The sequence below is a fragment of the Lytechinus pictus genome, chromosome 12 (genome assembly GCF_037042905.1).
Source record: "Lytechinus pictus isolate F3 Inbred chromosome 12, Lp3.0, whole genome shotgun sequence".
In the NCBI taxonomy this organism is placed as follows: domain Eukaryota; kingdom Metazoa; phylum Echinodermata; class Echinoidea; order Temnopleuroida; family Toxopneustidae; genus Lytechinus; species Lytechinus pictus.
The window spans coordinates 11,268,181-11,286,644 of record NC_087256.1 but is presented as its reverse complement, the minus strand read 5'-3'; the positions used below and the strand labels follow the sequence as shown (position 1 = coordinate 11,286,644).

The 18,464-nt window shown below is 35.7% G+C and overlaps 1 protein-coding gene across 1 annotated transcript; it reads left to right on the top strand.

Moving 5' to 3' along the window:
- The first annotated feature begins 2,061 nt into the window (after positions 1–2,061).
- LOC129272931 (uncharacterized) lies at positions 2,062–18,187 on the top strand. Its single transcript, XM_064107530.1, has 5 exons — positions 2,062–2,131; positions 2,620–2,759; positions 12,212–12,331; positions 15,463–15,612; positions 16,126–18,187. Exons 2-5 carry the CDS (start codon positions 2,672–2,674, stop codon positions 16,608–16,610), a joined length of 843 nt encoding a protein of 280 aa, XP_063963600.1. The 5' UTR covers positions 2,062–2,131; positions 2,620–2,671; the 3' UTR covers positions 16,611–18,187.
- The last annotated feature ends 277 nt before the right edge of the window (positions 18,188–18,464 follow it).

Below are 18,464 nucleotides of genomic sequence, written 5' to 3'. Positions count from 1 at the left end.
TTATTACATGGAATCTAAATTGTTTCATTTTTTCATACCAGTGTGAATGATAATTCTCCTTTATAATGAAAAAAAGTTGCAGCAAAGAATATCAAATGGACTAAATCAGTTGTCAATTCAATTGTTTCGGTTCTTGAAGGGAAAATATTGAATAAATCTAATTTTATATTATAAAATACAAAACAACAAGTGGGGGATATGACATCATCAGTTTGCTCATTGAATATTAATGAAGACATGCCTAAAACTGTTTCATCGGCAATGCAATAACTTTGATATTCCTTGTCTCATTTTGATCAAATCTTCATTCTTTTGTTTATCTGATTTTTCTTTATCTGTTCATACCATATTACATTCAGTCTGGACTCTCTGGAGTACCCCTTTAAACGTGCTTAAATCATAAAGTTTCAGATCAGAATATCAAAGATTTTCTGCTCGCGCTCGCATTATTAATATAGGAATATACCAAATTACCCATTATTTTCTTGATTTACAAAACATGAATAATGTCCCATTTTTAGGTCTGAAATCTCAATTTTATAGTTATATACCTATCCTATTTATGATTAGAAAAGTGCTTAGAATGTCTCATTTTTAGGTCTGAAATCTCAATTTTGTTTCCGCTCGCGCTTCGCGCTTCCATCAATTGTATAGTTATATACCCATCCTGTTCATGATTAGAATAGTGCTTAGAATGTCCCATTTTTAGGTCTGAAATCTCAATTTTGTTTCCGCTCGCGCTTCGCGCTCGCATCAATTGTATAGTTATATATTTATCCTGTTCATAATTACAAAAAGTGATAGAATGTCCAGCATTTAGGAAGAAATGTCATTTTTTAGCTCGCGCTTCGCTCTCGCATTATTTGATTGTTGATATATGTATCGTCTTCATGGGTAACTGCAAACAGTCCTTATGACAGGTCCCTTTCGATCAGGCCGAGCGTATATTAAAAATATTATTATTATTACATATAATTATTTGTTACATATATATTATTATTATTTGTTACATATATACGCATCTTGTTCAGGACCACAAACATTGCTCAAAATGTTAAATTTTCAGGACAAAATATATGAAATTTCCTCCCCCCCCCAAAAAAAATAGCTCGCGTTTCGCGCTCGAATTATCTAATTATATATTTATGTTCTTTTATAAGAATAAAGCTAAGAAGTGACTGTCATATATATGAATATGTGTATATATATGTGTGTGGGTGGGTGTGTGTATAAACGAACAATGGAAAACTCAATTGTGCCCTCCCCCACCTTTGAGGAGAGAGATTTCAGCACCCCCACTGAAAAAATCGTTCCCAGGTCCCTGAGCAAGAGAGAGGGGGAGAGAGAAGAGCGAGAGAGAGAAGGAGTGACGGGACACCTGGGGACCGTTGTCAGCACTGAAAATTGTTGACTTTCTCCAACAGAAACCATAGTAACAATCAGAGCAACAATCTCAGCCAATTAAAACCAAGGATTTCACTGAAATGTCAGCACTGATAATTCAGTCAGACGTGTTGACAACTTTCATGAAACGCCCACTGCTCCTAAGAAAAATAGCTAGGTAAAAAGTTAAACAGACCCCCTTTTTTAACAATGCTCAGGTCGGACTTCGTCTTACAAAAAGTTAGCCTTTAAACAAGGCCCTGTGTCTATTGTGATATTTATATCACATATCTACCGACTAGAAAAAAGACTATTCGCGAAAAGCCGAGTGAGTGCGAGGATCTCGAGTCAATGTCGCTCGCTCTCGCGTTTACTCGGGTAATCGCCAATTCTCGTCGTCTGCAGCTAGGCTCGTCTCAGCCACCGCTTGACGAGGAATGGAGTCAAGCGGTGGCTGTGAAAAGGCTAACAAAAAGTATATATTCCCCCTTTTTTTCGATAGCACAACGAAACAGTCGCATTAATTGATTGGCTGTTACCCTTTAGTAATGGGCGGGACTTAGTCCTCCTCTCAACCAATTAGAATTTAACGAACATGACGCAATACTTTTCCACGTATCTTCTTCTTCTTTTTTATATCTTATTTGTATATATTCAATCACTTCCTCTTAACAAATCAGAAAGTAAATCTGATTTCAGAGAAAGAGCCAGAGGAGTACCGCAAGGTGAATAAGAGAGAAACTAATAGGTAAGGGAAATTACATTTCTCCAAGTCTTATCAATTCTTCATCACATCTATTTCTTAGGCTAATTGCATTACTGTTTCAGCAAAAGTTTCGCAGAGATAATTTAAGCTTTTTCAAATTCAACATTTCTGCTATGATTTTCAACTAGTGAAAAAACAAACAAGAAGAGTGTGTATATTGGTAAAGAGAAGGGGGTATATCTTCTGTTCACCCCTTGACTAAGGCTGCATGGTGGTGCCATACAAGTCATGGAATATAAGATCGCGCGAAAAAAGGGAAAGTATACCCAAAACACTAGTAAACAAATTCAAGAAATACACCCATTTCTCTTTTATTCCCCCGCTTATCTTTCGAAATATAGATCCACCATTAATATATAATTGACACGAAAATTTATGCGAGTCGTGCATGTCTTGGGTTGAGTAAATGAACGATCTTTTTGAATCTTTAACTAATGCGATACGTAAACAAATTCCACTTACTCCAACAGGAGCATCAAATCCATAGCTGTGACATCGGAATCCAGGACATACTAATTCAAGATGACCAATGTATTACTCTGGATGATTTCTGTTACCGCAATTGCTACTGCTTCTGGTCTCACCATTGACGTAGACGGTCCAATCAGTGGTATGTAGTCCCGCAACATTTTACTGCCTTCTGACCATCTTAAAACGGCTTGATAATATTTGATGATATTCATATTTTTATTTTAATTAATTTGGACTTCAACGACTCTGAATTATGCATGATTCCAATTAGGGGAGGATCCAATATTTTCCATGGGGGGTGGGGGCATTTTTGTACAGAATAAAAATAACCCCCCATGAAAAAGGTGATTTACATCAGGAATAATATGAAAAGCAAAAACAAAAACAAAAAGAGGAAAAAAAGGTATTCACTACAAAATGGAGGTCATTTTGTTCCAGGAAAAATTTGACAAGAAAAAAATATATATAATAATAATAATAATAAATAAATAAAGTATTCACTACAAAGTTGAGGTCATTTTGTTCAATGAAAATATTGACAAGCAAACAAAAAATGATATTCACTACAAAATGGAGGTCATTTTGTTCCAGGAAAAATTTGACAAGCAAAAAAAAATATATAATAATAAATAAATAAATAAAGTATTCACTACAAAATTGAGGTAATTTTGTTCAATGAAAGTATTGACCAGCAAAAAAAAATGATATTCACAACAAAATTGAGGTCATTTTGGTCCAGGAAAAATTTGACAAGCAAAAAAATATACAGTGCGTATCAAAAAAAGTATACACTTTGAAAAAGCCCTGGGAATTAAAAAATATATAACATGTGGGTAATTTTTCACATATATTTTTGGGTTTGGGTCTAATCTATCTAATGAAAGTAAAAGTTTTGACAAAATGTTACACTTGAGTGAGCTCTGTCCATTTTTGTAAAGCTTGCAGAAAAAAATTCTGTTTGCGCAGAAATGCTCGTTTTCACGCTGTGTCAAGGGGAAAAGGCGAAATAAAACTTACCCTGTGAAACATTTCTCATACATTTCCCTTGCTAATTTAGTCAATTCAAGTAAAACGGATACATTCAAGCATTTTGTAACAATTTTGCCACCAAAATTAAAATTGTAATACTAGCAGTAAGCACAACCTTTACCCTTTTTATGCCAGTTGGATCTGAGGACATAACTGAATCTGAACAAAAGTTTATATCAGATATCTCCAGCATTTTTTCACTAAGTTTTTATCATTTAAAGTTGGTTTACATTTCATTTTTCATTTAATACTTGTTCTCCACACTTTTCACAATGATTAACAAAATGAAAATCAAGCCTAAGCCATTTCATGTAAATCACAGCTCAGTGTAAAGTAAATATCGTCACGATGGCCTCGGTGTGTGGGAGAGTGGGGTGGGGCGCAATGGCACTCTTCGACGTGTTTTGGGCAAGAAAACAAGTTAAAAAATGTAAAGATATCTTCAAATCAATTTTACTCGCTAAATTTCATGTGTTCTTCAGGATTAAGGTCTACTTTTATTTGCATAACTATTTCAAAGTTCTGCGCAAATCATTTTTCACTAACTTTTCAAAAGTAAGTGATGCTCACTCAAGCGGAAATATTTGTCGACATTTATATCGTTATTTGCTTAAATGGATTTGTACCAATGTTAAAATGTGGAAAAATCTTCAGGATATTACAAATGTATAATTTTACAGGATTTTTCTAAGTGTAAACTTTTGTTGATACGCACTGTATATTAATAATAGAAAAATAAATAATATTCACTCCAAAATTAAGGTCATTTTGTTCAATGAAAAAATTGACATGCAAATAAAAATGATATTCACTACAAAATTGAGGTAATTTCGTTCCAGGAAAATAAGACTCTAGTATGAACGACATATTCACCTTAAAAATTGCTATTACTCTGGGGGGGGGGGGGGGGGGGGGGAGAAGGGCACGGGTCGGATGTGCCCTCGTCTGGATTTGCCACTGATTCCAACTTTCCAAGTTCCAAATGTAGCTAGCCCAGAAATAAAGCGTATTAAAAATTGAATGATTAACATGAAAGCTATATTGTCTTTTAAAAGTTTTACTTACAAAAAATGAAGAGAATTTATATATATATATATAAAATTATATGTATGTTATACTGGCGCTATTCCAATCGTGTCTACTTGATAGCCGCTCATTTTACATTATTTCCCATTTCTTTTGTATTTCATTCAAGTCGTTTACGGATTAAAAAACAATGCATATAAGGCAGCAATATCAAAGACATAACAAATTACAAGTTAGATAGAAATGAAAAGAATGCCTGCTAAAAGTCACGTATTAACCTCCACACTTGCGCCAACACAAACTTTAATTTCAAGAAAACAGGGCCCGTATTCCATAAACGAGATAAGCTTTTTGCTTAAGTCTTAGCAATTTGTCTTAGCATTTTGCTTGTCTAAGAAATCTTCCCTAAGGATATTCTATAAACTTTAAGACATTTGTCTCAAGTCAGACGATATGGCTAAGCCAAAGTCTCAAAGTCAAATTCTATGACCTTCTAAACTGCTGCAGGGCTAGGGGTGACTGCAACAAAATAGCAAAAATGTCATTGAAGTTGTTTTTTCTTAACAAGTTTGATTTTATTGAAACTAATTACAACTATTGTAGTAAAAGAAGAGCATTCATCACCCATATATGGTAAGAATTCTTTATTCAGATTATTCTATATTTTGTTAATTACCAAAACATTTCAATCCCAAACCGAGTGACTTGCACAGTTTTTTATGTATCAGTCCCATTCATTACTTTTCATGTATTGTTTGTCAAAATCTAAATGGAATAGGGTAGATTCCTCTCGACATCTTTATTCTACTTCAGTTGAAGTAGACCTAGGGTCTAAGGGAAAACATTTGTAACTTTTGAGACTAGTCTTGGGTCTAACATTAGGCCTAGATCTAGCCTAGGCCCAAGATCTACAACTAATATCCGTCTGTTTGGAGGAGAATTGAACATTGTTTTTACTTTTTACTTTCCTGAAGGCTGAAACGTAACTTTGTTAGTCTAGTGCCGTAGTACAGTGGAGCAACTGAGACTGAAGCAACATATAGGCCTAGATCTAACGATAGACCTATATTAGTATTGGTCTAGGCCTAGAACATGCAGGACTTAGCCTGGCTTAGCCTTAAGACAGGGATAGATCTATCTAGATCTACATGTAGGTCTAGAATAGATCTGACTTAGACCAAAAGCTTCAGTCTCCGACTGTATTTTGGTTGTTCCGCTATTTTAGTATTACGAGTACGACACTAAACAGTCTAACGTTACGTTGGCCTAGTCTCACCAATGTGATATGACAGTAAATGTCAGAAACTTTTAAATAAATCCCCAGAAACGACGGTTATTCCTGTCAACAGTGCTAGATATATCGCTATGCATTGCTTGCCAACTATGCCTAAAGTTAGATCTAGTCCTAGTAGTAGTCTAGACATCTATCTAGATCTACTCCTGCTTTAGGTCCATCTGTTTGTTTGGAGTTTTTATTTTATACATTTTGAGGACTTGTTTAGATCTAGGTTTCCAGGAGTAGAAAACAGGCCTAAACCTAGACCAACACTGGCAACAGCTCAGTCTAGACTAGGGCCTAGATTTATATAAGAATTTAGATCTAGGGCCTAGGCGGCCTAGCCTGTGCTTTCTTCTATTCATTCTAGATTTTATTTCTAGCCTATCCGGTAGCCCTAACGTTAGGACTTGCTGATCTAGTCTACTGTTTGATCTAGAAATCTCTAACCTAGGCCTAGATCTAGACTAAATGACTTACTCACTTAGACTAAAAGTTAGACCCTATCTAGATCTAGAACTATACCAATCTAGGTGTACATAGGGTCATAGTAATAGGTCTAGATCTAGAGACGTGTAGACTCTATCTCAATGTAGATTCTAGATCTAAAAATAGTAAATGTAGGCTAGATCTAGTCTAGTTCTACTCATCTAACGTTAGGCCTGAGAAAGGAAGTAGGCTAGGGATCTAACATTGGATTATTTCTAGGACTAAAGAATCTTGATCTAGGCTTAGATCTAAACTAGGGGCTGTAGTTCGAAATCTTGAGGTCTAGCCCCCCCCCCAAAAAAAAAAAAAAAAAAAAAAAAAAAAACTAGAACTAAGCCCTCAGCTACATGTAGTTCTCTATGTAGCCAAACAAAAGTTAGCATTGACCATTGTCTTAATCTTTTTTGGCGTATACATGTAGTTATCATACAAACACATATTTTGATGAATGAGAAAATGTGTCTTGCAGATTATTTTAGCTCAAAACCTACATTTCATGGACATATAGGCCAATGTCATAAAATGAAGAAGTAGTTCAATACACATCATGCTGTTTACACATTTATTGATCTGATATGCTGTTACCATGGCAACAAATTTTCAAATATATGTCTTGCAGATCTACACCTCAAAATCAATGTGTGAGCCAACTTTTATAAGAATTGGTAAAACTAATAAAGGGATTCAAACCACAAGATTTTCACCTAATTTCTTTATAAATATAATATGTTGTTACCATAGCAACACGAATTCTGATACAGGCAAAAGTATATCTTAGACATCTTCAACTCAAGACTATTGTGTGCGCCAACATTTTAGGAGAATTGACCAGTTGAAAACTGATAAAGTAATTCAAATTACAAGATTTTCATCTAGTTTTTGTTATTTTATTTGTTGCCATGGCAACGCAATTTTTTATAAAGGCATAAAATATACTTTGCACATCTTCACATCAAGACTAACGTTTGTGCCACATTTCATGAGAATTGATTAAAAACTGAAGAAGTCGTTGGAACTGCAAGATTTTTACATAATTTTTGCCCTAATATACCGTTACCATGGCAACACAATTTCCGACACATGCGAAAATGTGTCTTGCACATCTTTACCTCAAGACTTATGTCTGTGGCAAACATCATGAGAAGTGGTTGAAATATTGTAAACTTGTTAAAACCACAAAATTTTCATCTAATTTTCGTTATTTAATAAGTTGTTACCATGGCAACGTAATTTTTGTATATAGGCATAAAATATGTTTTGCACATCTTCACATCAAGACTAATGTTTGTGCCACATTTCATGAGAATTGGTTAAAAACTGAGGAAGTAGTTGGAATAGCAAGATTTATACATAATTTTTGCCATAATATACTGTTACCATGGCAACACAATTTCCGACACATGCAAAATTGTGTCTTGCACATCTTTTTCTCAAATCCAATGTGTGAGCCAACTTTCATGAGAATTGGTAGAAAACCGATGAAGTAATTTAAATTTTAAATTTTGGCCATAATATACTGTTACCATGGCAACACAATTTCTGAAAAAGCAAAAAAAAAATTCTTACACCTCCTTACCTTAAGACCAATGTGTGTTCCAAATTTCATGAAAATCGGTTACAAACTGAGGAAGTAGCTCGAAATGCAATATAGGTATAAATTCTAAAAAAAGATTGGCCATGATTTGTTGGATTTAAACGTTGTCTTAAAGCAATTAAGACAACTCACAGCTGTCTTAAAGTTAGGGCAAAATTCTTAGCCATGTAGAATTTATGAAATACAGACTCTGCATATTGAAGAAAAGTTACTTAGCCATTCATCCTAAATCTGTCTTAGTCGCGCAAAAATTCTTAGCCAAATTCTTAGACAAAATTCTTAGCCAATTCTTTATGGAATACGCGTTTTGGCTAAGAATTTTGTCTTAGACAGAAAACTAAGACAAAATGCTTAGATTTTTTACTTAAGCATGCTTATCTCGTTTATGGAATACGGGCCCAGATTTTTAAAAAAGATCATAAAAAGGGGGTAAGGCAGATATACAGAGGTAGAGAGAGAGAGAGAGAGAGAGAGAGAGAGAGAGAGGGTGAGAGAAAGAGAAACAAACCTTTCCTACACTGTAAAAAAAACAACATTGAATCAGTAGTTAACACTTAATGTATTTAAGTAGAATTTACAATTTGTAATTATTTTTCGTTGTTTTTAAGTAGTTTCAACTTGTCTTTTAATTTACTTGATTTACTTGATTTATTTGGGTTCAATATACATTTAAGAAAATTCACGTATTGATAGCTTGCTTTGATTGAGTAAATCTAACTCAATTAGGCAAAGATGATTATTACTTATAAAATTATGTTGAATGTACTTATATTTTCAATTAACGCCATATTTAAATAATGCATGAATATTCATTAGAGCAAGTAAATTTTTTTTTTTTTAATAACTGTCATTTCTATTTGTGTTTGAAATTGTTTTGGATAAGGGTGTGCTAACTATTGTATTCTTTTGTTGAATCAAAGAAAAGGCAACATTAAATAGTCATTTAGCAGAAAATTATTCTCACTGTTTTATTTGTAAGAATGAAACGATCGCGTATAAATATCAATGTCAGTACCTATACATGTACAGGTAAGTGACAATTCACAAAGTCTAATATTTTGATAAAACATGTATAAAATGAAAATGATGCCACCAAAAGTGGGACGATGGGGGAGCGGACTTTCGAATCACGAAAGTCCATCCACTCCCCCATTTGATATTTTCAAATATTTTAGTGATTGTTTTACTTAATTGAATTAAGTTATTGTAACTAAATCTTTTGAGTAAAATGGAAGCAAAGAAAATAAGTAAATTTTACTTAAAACTGCCAAAGTCATAAATACTTGAAAAAATTAAGGCAATTTTTTGCCACAATTTTATTAAGTAATTTCTACTAATTTTTTTTTACAGTGTATACTTCGAGATCTATTTATTTCTATTTCTGTCTATATTTTAATTGATATAGTCCTGCGATAAATGCACGTATGCGTATATATTAAACTCAATATAGTATAATAGGATATTGAATATGCACCTATCCTTTCCACTGGTGGACTTTAGTGGTAAAAAAGGTTAACTGATTAAATGTAGGCAATAATAACATCAATGCTTGATGCTTATTCAAAAAATGAACTACAATAATGACATAACGGGTATGTTCAAAATCTAACTTAAACTTTAACTTAATTTGACGAAGCTAAAAACAATTCAGAATCATAATCATGAAGGTAATTGGAATGAATTTTGGAGAGGGATTTATTAGTTTTCATTCATATTTACTCAGATGATGCCTTTTTTCGGCACCCTAATATGGTACAGAGATGAACATTTGAACCTTTCGTAACGTCCATTATGCACCTTAAAGGACAAGTCCACCCCAACAAAAAGTTGATTTGAATTTAAAGAGAAAAATCCAACAAGCATAACACTGAAAATTTCATCAAAATCGGATATGAAATAAGAAAGTTATGAAGTTTTTAAAGTTTTGCTTAATTTCACAAAACAGTTATATTCACATTCTGGTCGGTATGCAAAAGAGGGGACTGATGACATCAATCACTCACTATTTCTTTTGTATAATATTATATGAAATATTCAAATTTTCTCCCTGTTGTCATGTGAAACAAAGTTTTATTCCTCGCTGAACATGTGGTATTACCATTGTTTTAATATTTCATGGTTCAGTCAAGTGTGTCCTTATTGTCAAATCTGTAAAAATTGAAATATTGTATAATTCAAACAATAAAAAACATAAGAAATAGTGAGTGATGGACATCATCGACTCATTCATTTGAATGTCACTGTTTTGTGAAAAATAAGCAAAACTTTAAAAGGTCATTACTTTCCTATTTTACATCCGATTTTGATGAAATTTTCAGTGTTATGCTTGTTTGATTTTTCTTTATTTATTCAAGTCAACATTTGTCTGGGGTGGACTTGACCTTTAAAAGCTGAAAATGTTGCACTTCTCAGGATGCAAACGAGCATTATTGGTACAAATAATTGTTATAAGGTGAATTTTTGCACATTTTCCCACTTAGCGCGCAAGATTACACCCCAAAGGTGCTACCAATGATTCATGAGCAAACTTGAACCTTTATTTCTTAGTGTGAACATTGCCACGATCAGGGGCGGATCCATTTGACAAGCAAAAAAAAAAGGGTCTCCATTTTCAAAAAAAGGGGGGGGGGGCACGGGCCGGCTGTGCCCCCCCCCCCCTGGATCCGCCAGTGGCCACGATGATGAAGTCAATTTTGTGCAATATAGTTAGAGGGGAAGCTAATCATGACAAGGTTTATTGTAAAAAAGCAGAAAAAATATTGGTGAAGATTTGAGGAAAATCTATCAAATATTAATATAATAATAATAATACCAACATGCTTATATAGCGCACTGCCAAAATAATGCGTCCCTATATGCGCTTCACTATTACCCTGGCCTTAGCCCCGCAGCCTTTTACACCGCGAAGGCATTTCAAGGAATAATTTCCTGCCAGGTACCTATTTACCTCACCTGGGTCGAGTGCAGCACAATGTGGATAAATTTCTTGCCGAAGGAAATATTAACAAAAAGTTATTATAATGTCATTTTGGGGGATTTGTGGCGTCATATGCGAGTAGCTTCCCCGTGTATCGTGAATTAAAGGAAAAGAAATCAGTGAAATGTCATTTTCTTAAAGTATTGAAAATGGGTTTTATTGTAGGCCTCTCTTCATTATACATCAACCGAAAAATTATTTCATACCCGCTCCCGAAAGAAGAACATGTTTAGTCATCATGAATTATCTAAAAAATTGCAATTTATGCATTTTTCATGGATTTTCCTCAAACCCTCACCCATGTTTTTTTAAATTTTTTTTTCTGGTATTTTTTACAACAGAATTTTCGTCAGGATGAACTTCCCCTTTAATGTATTTTTTCGGAACTACCTGTGTTAAATGATCGCACAGCATACTACGAAATGGGAACATTATTGCTGCCATAAAATATATTTTCGTTATACAAGGAATCTTAAAAAAAAACTTCTTGCAATAATATTGCGAATCTTTTTACTCACCGTTAAACAGGTGAAATTTCCGGTATTTAAAGGGGAATCAAACCAAAATAAAAACTTGTTATCAAAGGAAAAAAGAAAAATCAGACAAGTTGATAGGTGAAAGTTTGAACAATATCGGACAAAGAATAAGAAAGTTATGAATTTGAAAGATTGGTAATCACTATACCAATGGAGACTTCAAATTGGCCGCATATGTATTGTCATAGTGATGTAAGGCAAGGACTACTCTTCCATGTACTCCAATTCATAAAATGGATAAATGTATTTTTTTTTCAAAAGTTTTACTTCAAATTTTATTTTTCTTTCATGAGGACATAAAACAATATACTACCCTGGTTATATTTAAATCTCTGCCCACGGGGAGTGGCTACTTAAGAAAAAACCGCAAATCCCTGATAATTAAGTACATGGCCAATGGAAAGTTGTCCTTGCCCCTTGTCATAATTTACTTATCCCGTTGCCAATTTTCTCAATTTAAAAGAAGCCATAACTTTTTGTTGTTTGTCCGGACAAATTGCTTGTCCGATTTCTTTCAAACCTTACCATTCTGTTTGATTTATTTTTCTCCTTTCCAACACAACATTTATGACCAAGGCTGGATAACCCTAAAAAGAAGAAAATTGAAATACATTTACGTGTAAATTTGATCTGCATAACTGAATAATTATTTTTTTCATGTCAGGTCCGTGTTCTCTATGTCCAGAAGGAGCTCCCGGTCCCCGTGGACCACCTGGAGACATTGGCCTGCCGGGAAGAGACGGTCGTGATGGGAGGGACGCTTCGTGCAATGGCCAACAATCAGGTAGAATAATGATGGCGACGTTAGTCAAACTGTTGTTAATACCTCAGTCACATTTGCCCTACGGCGAGTCGAAACCGTTTTAACATTTTTTTACCAGCTACATAATTGTATCCCCCGAACATGTAGAGTTCGGAGGATACTGGATTTGGCCTCGTCGCGCCGCCGCAAATTTTTTGTGAGCGCTCTACCAGCTGCATTTCTTCTCCGATCATCTTCAAATGTGGCATGAAGGTCCATTATGGTAAAGCAAAGCCGCCTAGTGATTTTGGAGTGGGTGGAGATATGGTTGACATGGTAACCATATTTGTGTGGAAAATTTGGTAAAATCTGGCTGTAACTTTTTTTTTTTTCCAGTTTGTCATAACAGTTGGCACACAGAAGCAATAATAGAGTAAAGCGAAGATGCCTATCATTTTTGGTGGGGGGGGGGGGGTCTTTATTGCCATGGTAACAATCCAAGTGAGTGTTACCAATAACTATGACAATCCAATGTATCATGCCTACTTCATTCCAAGGTACATGTATCATAATAACATTCTGTTCCCATAGAAAGTTGGCAGTTGGCACACAAAAGCAATATCAGAAATAAAAGCGAAGATACCTATCATTTTTGGTGGGGGGGGGGGGCGGGGGTCTTAGGGTTAGGTTTACAAAATATATCCGGATTACTCTATATTTCCCAACAGGTGCTACTAGAGAATACTTTAGGTTCTGCAGAGTCACGCTGCTGCGTCATATTATTGTCATCAAATTTGATACTCATGCAGAGGCAAAATGTGTTCAGGGTCATTGTTGCCATGATAATTGTGTTTATTTGTCAAATTTCTGTGTGAGGTCTATTGCAATGATAGATGATGCGGTGGGTTCGGGGGGTACATGCTGTGCTCGGCCGCGCGACCCGCCGAGCATTTCTAGTTATAGATGGTTTGAATGAAAAATTCGACTCGCCGCACGGCCGCCGGAGAGCAAATGTGACTGAGGTGCCGATGATGATGATGATGATGATGATAGGAATGATGATAATAAAAATAAAGATAATAATTGATTATACGATAACATTAATGATTTTTATTGATAATAATAATACCTTATGACAAACTTAATACATTTTTTTTTTCGTTTCATTAAAGCTACCTGAACCATAAAGGAAATATTTCTGTGAGGAAAAAGTGTTATTTCAGTAGAAAAAAATACCTAGAAATACAATCGTTATGTACAATATCCAAACTCCATATTTCCTTAGTATTGGAAATAATCTTCTATTTACCATAATCCAAACAGTCAGGGGTGGCGTCAGTCAGAGGGGACAATATAAATGCCCGGGGGGGGGGGGAAGTGAAATGTATTGCTGTACACATGCATGACCTAATTATTTCAAAACACCCCCTCAACGAGTTTTTCTCTGTGTGCAAAATCACCCCCTAAACAAGTTTTTTTGCTGGCTTTAATTCCACATTTTGACTCCTAAACAAGTTGTCGCCAGAATATATGACCCCGGGGAAAAAAGCTTGGGGGGGGGGCATACCTAAACACGTTCGGCTAATATAGAAGAAAAAAAGCTTTGGAAAAACATACCCTAAATACGTTTGACACCGCGATTAAATGCGACATTGTTATTTTCTCAATTGAAGGGTAATTTCGAATTACACGGCACAGGCCTTTGTACTTTTTTCATTTTCTGAACTTTTTTATCAAAGACTTCAACATTCCTTATGTGGGAAAGGGTGGCCCTGTCCCCAAACTGTCGCCCATGGTTACTGTCATAATCGAGAGAGCGAGGAAAGTCACTCTGCTTCTTCGAGTCTTTTATATCATCATCTTAATTATAAAATCTTTCTTTGTCCCGTATTTGGAACCTTGTATGTTCTTTAAAAGGAGCAGAAAAGGGTCCTAAACAGTTCTTTAGATCCGGTTCTTGCTTGTACAAGGACCTCTATATAGAATATACAAACTATATGGAGTTCTTAATGTTGTGGATAACCCTATTATTTAATATATGTATATAGGGTTCTTTATACAACCCATGTAAGATTTTTTTCCACCACCAATAACCCCATGGACTCTAAGTTTCCTTTTAGACCCCCCCCCCAAAAAAAAAAACGGTTCTAAAACACTGTTTAGATCGTTCTTTTTTGCTTTGATTCTGCTTGTTTGAAGATAGTGTTAAGGTTTCAAATACGGGACAAAGAAAGATTCTAATCAGCAACCATTTTATAAGAATGTAAAATGCGCTATGATAACAAAACTTATTTTGATTAACCAAACTGTACTGGTTGCTTTCTGAAATCGCGTCACGTTGCAGCTGTAATCTTGTAATAATTTATTTTGTATAACGAATACTGGAATATGCTATCTATAGGTTAGCTTTTCACGGAACTAGCGAGCATTGGCCATAACTGGAGCAAACTGGAGATGGGTTTTAGGCAGCTTCAAAACCAAGGAGCAAATCCTTACATTGGGTTGTTGGCATACTCGAAGCAACCCCAAGAATTAGAATAAAAATCAACACTAAAACTTGATTGGTCTGTGCGTTATAAACATTATAAAGTGAACATGTAGAACTATATGTATAAATTTTGACATAATAATGTAGTTTAAGTGTCATTGTATTCGAGTGAGTGGAGTGAGCGAGATAAATTAATCGTTACGTGGTGTTATCCATGAATTTTCTTACCCTCAGATTTAGAGGATCGAGCTTATATACAATTTTGACCCTCTGAAATATTGACGGAGAGAAAGATTCCAAAGATAAATAATAATAACTCTTTCTAAGCACTTGCTTTGATTCAGCTGAGGCATGGCGGTTTGTCATCGTTTAAAACTTATCTACACCCGACAAAGGAAAAATTATTTGGTGGGGTCGAAAATATGTTAATCTGACGGTCAATCGGATCGGGGGCGCCCTAGCCACTATAACCTGCCTCTGTGGTCTAGTGGTTAAGGCAACGCGTTCTAAGCTGGGGTCCCGGGTTCGATTCCCGGTAGAGATATTTTTCGGCCTCACCAATGTTCCCAAGGGTAGATAGCTCTGGGGAACCTTGATTTAAGCTACGCCTACCATTGTTCTCTTCATTCATTTCTTTCACAATATATGTATAATTATATCAAAACATTTGTTCCCCCCTCTTCAGGAATGCCGAGTCCTGTAGATCAAACGAACGATGGTAGCAGTGAAAACACGAGTGGTGGTAATACAGTAATCAATGTCAATAGTAGTGGAGCTGTGTATATAAGATGGGGTAGAGATGTTTGTGTTGATGGATCAGAACTGGTTTATGCTGGTAAGAAAACATTTTTGAAAATACGTTGTATTTATTACCGTTTATTCAATTTCATTGATTAACGCTAGTGGATTAAAAGGAGTTTTTAACGTCGTGCGATTGGGGTATAGAGTGAAACAGTAACTATATTTTGCGACAGAGTTAAAAGAAATATGGCAACAAATAGAATAATATTTTGTAAAAATAATGGAAATTAGAATATACAATAACTGAATATAATAAAAATGACAATTGATATAAGAATGATCAGTCTAGCGTAATGAGTCCCCATCCAAAAAAAAAACAATAATAATAATAAAAAAAATAGGGGGCACAACACGCGGTCACAATATTTCAACAGAGATTAACAGCAAAAAATGTAAAATTTATTTGTTTTATAATTATGTAAGTGAAGAGAATACTAAGAAGGTTATATAAGTGGTATTGGCCGAGAGACGGCAAGTAGACAATCGAATAGCATATAATCTTTTGCTGAACTGTACTTATAAGCATTGTTGTGTGCGCGATTTGTAGGTACTGCAGCAGGAGCTCGCTACACACATACAGGAAGTGGTTCCAACTATCTATGCATGCCACCTGAACCTATTTATGATGAGCATCAGTCTGGTGGAAGTCGTGGTCTGCTGTACTCTGCCGAATATGAGACCAGCAACGCCATCGGTCGTCTACATGGTCTCCACGACCACACACCAAAATGTGCAGTCTGCAGGGCGCCCTCAGGACGATCTACCAAATTGATGATCCCTGCGCGGAACGAGTGCCCTTCTGACGAGTGGCGCCTGGAGTATAGTGGTTACCTCATGTCAGCCAGTCATGTCCACAAACGTACTGAGTTCGTTTGTGTCGATCATGACATGGAAGCAGTGCCTGGTACAGCTGGAGACGAAAATGGGGCTCTCTTCTACATGGTAACAGCTACATGTGTGGCCGGAAGTGGGCTTCCTTGTGGACCCTATATTGACGGTCAGGAACTCACTTGCGCTTTGTGTACGATTTAGAATTTGTTAAGATCGAGTGATATAGTGCGTACGTTGAATTATATCCGTGTAGTGTAGCTCATCTATTGAAACATGCAGTTGACATAAGGAATTCCCGATGGAATATGTCAAATTCGAAGTAGCTAGTACTTATATATAGTTGCACCCACTGTTTTTTTTTTCAGTGTGCCATTGACAGATAATTTTCAGAAACCTTGACGTTTTGGGGTTTTAGGTTTGTTAACCTGTACACAGCGAGGGAGGATAGTGCCCACCCACCAAAAAACCGCAACACCCCTTACTTTCTTTAGTGTTCTCAATGGCAAATTCTATGTTTTAGCTAGTACATAAAGAAAACATCCTCAGGCTTGGCCCCTTTTTTTGCCTCGCATTATTTTTTCTAATTTCATAATTATCATTAGCTCACATAATGCTTGCCTCAAAAGAAAATTCTTGCATACGGTTATGTAACTATCATTAACAAAGATGATTACAGATTGAGCTATAGGAACCATTATTCAGTGACACGACATTTACTCCTGTGACATTTGTTCCGGTCTTATAATATCTCAGAGGGAGTTAGGATTGTAATAGAGGTTTTGGTTCAGAATAATGTAAAGATAATATCTCGGTCACATTTGCTCTACTGGCGGCCGTACGGTAAGTCGAAAACAGCTGTAACATTTTTGTACCAGCTCCATATTGGTAGTTTCAATAAAAATTGAGTAAAACTGCTGTTTTTTTTACTCGCCGTACGGCCGCCGTAGAGCAAATGTGACCGAGTTATAAGGCTTAGGGTAGTAGGTTTTATGTTTGGCATAACGTGCAGATTTTCCATCGGACGAATTGTCTTACAACCCTCTATTCAATGGTGAACAGAAAGTTGACAGTCTAGAAGTTACTCAAAGAGTCAGACAATGTCCGGTCAACATTATAGTTACGTAATAATATTGGTTGAATTGTATCCATGCATCTACAACTCCTTGAGTGGTGACGGTAGTAGATATAATTATGACGATCTGGGGATTGTTGCATCAAAGTTGTCAGCACCGACAGGTCATCGAGAAGCAGTTACCAGAGTAATCGATGGTAACCATCAGACACTTGTGCTTCGCAGCCAATAAAAAACATGGAAAGTTTCGTTAGAAAAGAAAGAAAATAATAGTTGGCCTAACGAGTTGGCGGTAATTGTCAAATATGACTGGTCGCCATTAATTTCCAACAAACAACAACAACAGTTATCAGACGACAGATATTGATGAAAGCCCCAGGTCTTCAATGTCTTCATGATGTAATCTCAGCAATATAAACACCTTTCTTTGAATATTTTTCTGGTAAAAAATTCTTCAGAACGATTGAAAACATGTTTTATATTCTTTATAAATCTCATAATGGTTTATTGAAAAAGACAATGCCAGAAAAAAGGTGTATACTTTTATTTCCATGTTATTCAGCCTGTTCAAAGTTTTCAATTACAAAGATTTCTGTTCAAAGGTTGTGTCTTGCGTTTGTTCGGTGAATTATGTTGCGTGAACTATTATGGAGCTGTCACGTGATGATTGTTATTGATGTTGCCGATAATTTAAATGGGAAAGTTCATAACTATTCCAAATTTGATTTAGTTGTAAAATTAGGTGACGATGGGGAGCTGAGTGAGGAGGAGAGAAGGTGGTGGTGGACGAAGACGTGGGGCAGGCCGGAGCTAGGAGGAGGGGGAGGAGGAAGAGCAGTCCGGAATTGGATGAGCCCGAAGGAGGAGTGCCGGGAGAAAGAAGTGGAGGAAGAGAAGTAGGAGGAGGAAGAGGGAGACAGTGGCGGCGGCGGCGTTTTTTTTTTTTTTTACCTGATTGCTAAGAAAGCATTTGTATATAAGCA